At 39.1% G+C, this 7,763-nt stretch overlaps 5 protein-coding genes across 5 annotated transcripts; 1 reads left to right on the top strand and 4 right to left on the bottom strand.

The window, feature by feature from the left end:
• Positions 1-421: 421 nt before the first annotated feature.
• On the top strand, positions 422-2,881 carry JH06_1911 (hypothetical protein; the record flags this gene model as incomplete). Its single annotated transcript, XM_014672139.1, has 6 exons — positions 422-2,000; positions 2,032-2,103; positions 2,132-2,245; positions 2,279-2,350; positions 2,382-2,453; positions 2,484-2,881. The coding sequence occupies 6 exons, from the start codon at positions 422-424 to the stop codon at positions 2,879-2,881; spliced, it is 2,307 nt and encodes a 768-aa protein (XP_014527625.1).
• A 65-nt stretch (positions 2,882-2,946) lies between these two features.
• JH06_1910 (methyltransferase) lies at positions 2,947-3,907 on the bottom strand (the record flags this gene model as incomplete). The annotated part of the gene is made up of 5 exons (XM_014672138.1): positions 2,947-3,237; positions 3,267-3,437; positions 3,466-3,594; positions 3,625-3,752; positions 3,784-3,907. The coding sequence occupies 5 exons, from the start codon at positions 3,905-3,907 to the stop codon at positions 2,947-2,949; spliced, it is 843 nt and encodes a 280-aa protein (XP_014527624.1).
• A 54-nt stretch (positions 3,908-3,961) lies between these two features.
• Positions 3,962-5,601, bottom strand: JH06_1909 (CAF assembly factor complex subunit b; the record flags this gene model as incomplete). The annotated part of the gene is made up of 10 exons (XM_014672137.1): positions 3,962-4,055; positions 4,086-4,205; positions 4,234-4,344; positions 4,369-4,447; positions 4,479-4,769; positions 4,800-5,125; positions 5,156-5,249; positions 5,280-5,306; positions 5,338-5,440; positions 5,473-5,601. The coding sequence occupies 10 exons, from the start codon at positions 5,599-5,601 to the stop codon at positions 3,962-3,964; spliced, it is 1,374 nt and encodes a 457-aa protein (XP_014527623.1).
• Positions 5,602-5,864: 263 nt separating this feature from the next.
• On the bottom strand, positions 5,865-6,829 carry JH06_1908 (helixloop-helix DNA-binding domain containing protein; the record flags this gene model as incomplete). The annotated part of the gene is made up of 5 exons (XM_014672136.1): positions 5,865-6,180; positions 6,211-6,476; positions 6,507-6,580; positions 6,610-6,740; positions 6,771-6,829. The coding sequence occupies 5 exons, from the start codon at positions 6,827-6,829 to the stop codon at positions 5,865-5,867; spliced, it is 846 nt and encodes a 281-aa protein (XP_014527622.1).
• Positions 6,830-7,340: 511 nt separating this feature from the next.
• Positions 7,341-7,680, bottom strand: JH06_1907 (2FE-2S ferredoxin; the record flags this gene model as incomplete). The annotated part of the gene is made up of 2 exons (XM_014672135.1): positions 7,341-7,416; positions 7,448-7,680. 2 exons carry the CDS (start codon positions 7,678-7,680, stop codon positions 7,341-7,343), a joined length of 309 nt encoding a protein of 102 aa, XP_014527621.1.
• Between the last annotated feature and the right edge of the window lie 83 nt (positions 7,681-7,763).

Genomic DNA, 7,763 nt, shown 5'->3' with positions numbered 1-7,763 from the left:
AGCTTTGTTAAATGGTGAAGTTTATAGTATTTGTTTAAGACCTACTCTGCTTCTTTCCTACAACCACTAATTTGATGTAAACTAATAGAATTGTTGTTTCTAACTTCGTTTACTTTCTTTGAATCCAATTTCTTCTCAAGATGAGTTGCTTCTCTCTTCACAGTCCATTTCCATTAAGAACTATCCAACTCCTTATTTCATCTACTTCCAATTTCGTATATTCCTCCATTCTTCTAGACTATCACTGTGACTCATTAAGGACTGACCCAGTTTGAGAAGATATAGACGTTAAGACCCCATTCTGAATCAGTGTATTGACAAATACAGGAGTTTCAGGCATATAGGTGACAATTGGGTCACAAATAAGGGGACATATTTAATTAACCAGACAATAAGGGACAAACAAATTCCATAATTAACTATGGCTGAGCTTCTGGCCAATGTATCCTTATTTGTTGACTCAACAGAGACGCGAGGATTTCTGCATGAATTTGATGTCAGTAGTATTGATCCTGTCACTCCGGGTAATACTTCTAACAGAGAGGTTGTAGTTCAGTTTAATGGAAAGTTCGAGGGATATAAGATGAAGGTGCTGATGAAGGACGGGAAGCGGGAGGGACTAGCAACAATCCTTAGACCAAACAATACACTGTATATGAGATTGAAGTATGTTAACGGAGAACCTGAAGGAGAGGTAACTAAAACTAACAGATTTGGCAATGTCATCATGAAAGGTGAATTGCGTCAAGGTGTGGAATTTGGAACTTTTCAGGAGTTTGATGATTACCAGAAACAAATCTGGCTGGGTTTTTATCGTAATGGAGAGCGTTACTCGACTCTCCAGAAGAGTGAAACCATTCCTGGTTTCTACGATGAGATAAAAGTCTCTGGAGAACTTTTATCTATCTCGCAATACGATGAAAAACTGAAATACAAAAATGGTAAGTGTTATACCTTTACTAACAATCAACTGGTAAAGGAGTACTTTTATGTGAACGGCGAGGAGAAGCCTGTTCATGAATTTCATGATAACAATATGATTGTCTATAATGCTTCTGGTTGTATTATATACGATGGCCCTTTTGTCGGTGATATGATCCATGGATTCTTTGTCCATCCTCACATGGAAGAGATGCCAGGTTATTACCAGGAAATTGATGAAAGGAAAGTACTTGTAAGCGTTTCTCAATACGATGCACTGAATGTGGAGAAAGAAGGAAGATGTTATGAGTTTGAGAATGGTCATGTCTCGCGTATATGTGAATATCATGCGAATGAATTGCAGCGAATCCTTATTGAATTGAAAGGAGATATTATGATTGAATATGATGAACACGGAATACGACATTATGAAGGTGGTTATGGAGGTGACATGAAAACTGGGTATTTTAGGAAAGATGAAGGTACTGAATATCAGGAAGATGGTGAGACAGCCTTATATGTTGGCCATTTCGATAATGGTCTTCGAAATGGTTATGGCACTGAATATCACGAAGGTCTTCCATTGTATATTGGAGAATGGAAAGACGGATCAAGACATGGAGAAGGACGTGTGGTGGATGAAAATGGAAACGTGGTAAAAAGTGGAACTTGGGATCAAGGTTGTTTGCCAGGTGAACTGTTGAAAGTGAGTGATTATTCCTTTAATACTCCCTCTTATAAGGAGGTCACCTCAGCAACAATGAATGGAATTCGTCGTATTGAGATTGGTGATTCATGTTATGCTCATTGTTCAACCTTTGAAATTACTGATATGACGGAATTAGAAAGTGTTCATATTGGTTCAAAGAGTTTCACATTGAGTAGAGATGAGGAGAATTCGGATGTTCGTAGTAATAGAATCTGCCGAATCTCCAATTGTCCTAAACTGAAATCAATCTCATTCGGAGATTACTCATTCTCTGACTATGCTACCTTTGAACTGAATAATCTCCCATCTCTTGAATCTATTACGATGGGTTGGTGGTGCTTCTGCTTTGCTCGTTCTCTAAATTTGAAGAGTGAGAATCATTCAATTTGCTTCATTCTTAGATCTTCCTTCTCTTCGGAAGGTTACACTTCAAGTTTCAGCTTTTTGTTTCTGCCATTTTGCCATCTTTGAGAGTAGTAATATGTCCTTCTTCTTACTCAGATCTACCTAAATTGGAGACATTACAGCTGAGTGACTATGCTCTTCGAGGAGACGAAGATCATCGATTAGTTGGAGAAAAACCATTCACCTTCCAGAATCATCTCGTTCTGAAAAGTAGTCAACTAGGCCTTGATGATCAATCTTTAGATCTTCCATCACTAACCACACTCATAGGAGGAAACCATGCATTCCAATGTATCGGAACAATTCGACTAGAGAGTTGGAATTCCAATTATCACATGATTCTTAGATCTTCCAAAATTATCCACAATTTCGTTAGGTTGGCATCCATTTAGATATGTATCTGTATTGACCTCTGATTGTAAGAACTTATTGGTAAATTGATTGGAAGGTCGTTCGAATCTGTTTGAACTCGTTCGGCAGAATGGGAAATATCTTCGCTTTGCACTGATTACTACTTCTGCTAGTCAAATACTCGATAACTCTGCATTGAATTCGAGTCGCTCCTGGGTTGACGTGAAGGAGAAGTCCAAGGTCTGCTGGGTCTCTGTCAAAACGAAGTCGAAAGGATGTTGGGGCTCTCTCAAGACTGGATCAGGTGGATGCTGGAGCTCATTCAAAACCAAATCCGGTGCATGCTGGACAGCTGTGAAAAGACACTCCAGCAATGGTTGGAAAGTGGTGAAGGAGAAATCTGCAATGGGTTGGGGAAAGGTTGTGGATTGGAGTAAGAAGACCTATCAGTATTGTAAGAAGCAGTGCGAGAAGTGTCGTCCGAAGACTCAGTAGTATTTGTCATCCAATTATTTACTCTATCTTATTGTATGTGTTTAGACTCCAAAGAGGTTGTTTCTTTAACAAATAATTAACATCTTTTCGTAAATTGACTGGATCCACACACGATGCATCTCACAGTTTGTCTTTCGGTTCCGAATACAACGACGAATGGCTGTATTCTTTCGTTTCTTCAAACCATGACGCTGAAACAAGTCATCCACTTCATCTAAATCAAAGAAATACGCCAATGTTCCATCTTGACGGGCATACCAATTATCTTCGATCTTTCGATTGGGCTTGAATCGGATTTGCGCCATGTCGTAACGTCCATAATCGCGAAACAGTAATACACCACCTTTCTTGAGTCCCTACATGATCATGACTCAGAAACACTCACTTGCAAAGCATGATCCAAAAACGCATCCATGTTCTTGGGATTGACGGCTGACAAGACAAACATGATCAATAATACATCACATCCTTCTTCAGGAACTTCATGAGAAATATCATCTTTCACTAAATCTGCTTGCCATACTGTCATTCGGGATTTGTCAAATTCAGCACGATTCTAGATCAAACACAGATGAATCTCTTACACGAATTATTTCAACTGCAGATTTGGCAAAATCACAACCATAAAGTTGGAGTGAAGGGTATTTCTCACATAACGGGAAAAAGGCATTTCCAACTCCACAACCAACTTCGAGTAGAGACAACTGTTGCTTCTAAAATGAATAATAATCTCAGATTCCTACTCCATCTTTCTCCAATACATTTAGTTCATCAAATACAATATCGAGATAATGCCGATCTTTGAAAAAGCGATTTCCATTTCGTTTATAAAACTCATGCCAATACTTACCAGCATTTTGATTGAAGCATTCTATGCATAGTATTCAAATAGAAAAGCATACGTGCCCAATACCCCGATAGAGATCCTTGTTTTGTGGCTAATTGCTGTTTTAACTCTTCCTCTCGTTGTGGATCATAGTCTTCATCATAAACAACTTCAAGGTCCTCATCGGAAGAGTCTTGCATGATTCAATCCCGTATTCGTGGAATAATGTGTTTCATCTCAACAAACATTCAAGATTACAGTTTCTCCCCTAACTCTCCTTCCTCAAATTGAATTAATGTACAATATCCATCCGATGACACCGTAAAAGCACAGTTGCCTGAAGCATTCCTAAACCTCACTTCATCTCTTTAGTCCAACCATGCAAAATCACAGATCTGAGCATAGTGAATATTCGATATGTAGAACAATGGAGTGGTTGATTGAGTCGAATATACAAATACTTCTTCTGTTGTCGTTACTGCAAATACATGATAATACCTATCTGATATCAACTCTCCATTCGTACGGTAAGCCAATCAATGACATCACATTCTGATCTTCCTTTCGCTTATAAAGAGTATTTGAAAAACGAGTCACAACCGTTGGAAAACTTAACACCGGATAACAAGCGATTGGTCTACAGATCATACAAATCACTTACAAGCACTTCTCCCAAACACCATTCAAATACATATATGAGCAATTACGAGGTATTGAACCTTCTGATTGTAAGTATACTCCTATACATGATCATCTCACTATCATTCTTACCACAAGGAATCACAGTCAATACACCATCGGAAGACGAATGAGGACGACGATAAAATGAAGGAACTGTATCCCCCAAATACATGAAAAAACCGCGGGTACCTCCTTTCTCTTCTTTCTTCGGTTTCTCAACTATTGGTGTATCAGAGGTACTAATAACAGCAGTAAAGTCATCCTCTACATCCATCGCAGCTTCCCCAGATTCTGAATTCTCCATGGCCTGGGGATCTTGTACATCAGACGATTCCGAAGTATAAGAGAAGAGCATTCGTTTCAACACAGCTTTGCAATTTACTATAAATCACCAGCTCATTCAATACGTACAAGGTCGATTGTTCACAAGATTCTTGCTAATCCGAAAATCCTCACGAAATGGTCGAATTGAATTCCAATCATCCACCTGCAACTTGGTGTTCACGGGGAATTTGGTATAGTTATAGATACGAGCAGTACGATCATTGGCAACACTAATAATATTCATGTCATCTTGAGACCAGTCGACTCCCTGGATGTATCCAGTATGATCATGGATACGAGTGTACTGAGTACCATCAATTCCCCAGATAATGATATTCGAGTCTGTACCACTACTAACAAGGAATTGACTATTTGGACACCAACTGATATCATAAATATCCATTGCATGACCCCTAGAAGTGATTTCGATACATCAATTTGACCGGATATTCTTCTTCCAATAACAGTTATCCTTTGTGATTTCACTCCAGTTTGAACACACCTTTTCACGCAAACCCCAAATGATAATACATCCATCTACATATTAATAATATTCGCTTCCATAACCATCTCCTGCCGATGCAAGCAACTTTTCTATCAATGACAACTATCCATGCAAATCTACTGTCAGGCGAGAAACGAACGACATTAACCGATTGCTGATGTCCTTTTAACGAATAACAATATTCAACAACGGCTTCTTCCCCGGTTGTGTTCAATCTCCAAATCTATCTTTTGAAACCATCCACCAACTTTGTACTTTTACTTCATGATCCCCACCACCCGTTGCAAAGATAGAATCATCAAGAAAGTCTACCGAAAGGACAGGATCGTTGTGGTTTGCTTCTGGTCGTCGATGCCATGCAATTTCAATGGTTTTTACCTTCATATCTTTGAATTCTGCAAAATCCAACCCAATTCTACTGAACCTAATTGGAGGTAAAAAGCCCGCGGTGTAACAAAGGTATCAAACAAAGAGAACAAAGACTCAGCAACCATTACCACATTCTCCTTCACCTGAAATTGCTCCGATCAATCGAGAACAACAAGGAATTGTTTCTGGCGGATTACAAATCAGGTAGTAATTGCCTTGAGGACTCTTCAGCTGTCCTGAACACTGCCGACTAAAATAATCACTCCAATCTCTCATTCCTACCTGGAATTGCAATTGCCTGTACAATCACACGAAAGCACTGGAAGAATTGTGCAAACAAATCCGCAAGCGGCATGATGCTTATCACGGATCAATGTGAGAGAAAAATACACAGGTTGGATACTCCCTCCAATCACACAATGACGAATGATGCATTGAGAAGGAGATTCCAACTTGCTGTGAAGCATATATGAGTAACTTCTATGTGTCAGTATTAATTCCAGCAAGTACCCAAAAGCACAAGGTAAATCATCAGGATGGGTGAATCGAAATAATGTCATCGTTTTTAGTGTATCCAATGTAGACCGTGTTAGACTACATATGAGCACATCAAAATACCTATACCAGCAGAATTGGCTGTTGGCATCTACAAACTGGCCATCTGTACTCAAAATAGCCATTGGAACAGGTGATTGCAAAAACAGAACATGATAATTAATCTTCTGGCTCTGCACAATTTCGTTCATCTGATCCATTCGGCGATTTGCCTTCTCTTCTGCCATTTTAGTTTGCTCCCGAAGATTGCGGATCTGACTCTGTAAATGGCGAATGTATTTCACCGTTTCCATAAGAACGTTGATTTTGCTTTTGTTTATGATTGTGCCTGTAGACTACAATTCGAAGCAAATATGAAACCTTACCGTGATAATATGGTACAACTCATCGATCTTCTGATTCATCCTCTCCACACGTCTCTTTTCCGATGAATTATGGACTATATTGTACTCTACGATACAAAAATACTTTGCTTTCTAGAGGTCGGATTGGATCTCACAGGGGCACGAACCGGAATTTGCAATGCAGGGAGAGGCATGTCGATGTTCAATACTGGCTGATATAGGGGTTGTTGAGGAATAGAATCAGCACCCAATATTCTATGTATAAATGAACACAAAAGCAGCTACTCTGAACTTAAACTGTTGCCATCCGATTTCATCATCTCTTCTACTGGAGATTGGTCCATAGCGAAGGCTATTCCATTATTCCATTAAAGAATTACCTACAGTTTGCTTCCGGGATTTGAATACTTTCATTTAAGGGTAAATGATTTTCCAAAGCGAACATACCATTATCATCGGATTTTGAATTTCCCAATAATCCAAAGGATGATGAATCATCCATTTGGTCATTAAATATATCCACATAACTAGGTGTTGCTTCGATATGTCCAAACAGGAGGTTATTGACTGTATCGGGGTCATTCTGCTCTGTCCCTACCGTACTCCACCCAAAACTGGGTATCATCAGTTCTTTCTTTAAGAAGTTTCTATACTGGATGATCCCCGCGGTGTATTGTGAGAAAGAATCAACGTTCTGATGAAATGTTTTCACGTGGAATCAGGAGAAATATAATAATAACTATCTACTATACATCAATACTTTGCCATGTTGAGGAGATTACTAAGGATTTCATTATAGCACTGCTAAATGGATTATATGATCGTTTGCCAAACAAAAAACAACTTAAAATCCCATTACAGTGGCATTGGTACTTCGACAATCTTGCCTGCGTACTTTTCATCAATCTTAAGTCTGCATGCAAGACGAGAACTACACTTCAGAGACATTTCATAGGAATCACGTTGGCTTCACCCCAAATACAACATTAGTTAGCAGATCCTTTTCAAGATCGTTTGGGGGTTCTACTGCATCAAAGAGATCCTTGGGCAGAATGACATGACAACTACCACAGCTACCACCTCCTGAACAGACAGCTTGATATGAGATAATAGAATTGCAAATACCAGTAATCTCAACACCGTTTTCCTGACATACATCGAGAATAGTACTTCCTTTTTCTGCTTCTACCTCCATAGTATCATCATCTGCAACAGAATGGATGGAGAACTCAACTATAATGATCAAGTGTTCTGGATTACGTACCTCCAAACCTTCTC

This window comes from Blastocystis sp. subtype 4, assembly GCF_000743755.1.
Source record: "Blastocystis sp. subtype 4 strain WR1 chromosome Unknown seqid_0112, whole genome shotgun sequence".
Classification (NCBI taxonomy): Eukaryota; class Bigyra; order Opalinata; family Blastocystidae; genus Blastocystis; species Blastocystis sp. subtype 4.
The sequence above is the reverse complement of the archived record's forward strand: the minus strand, read 5'-3'. Positions and strand labels throughout refer to the sequence as shown.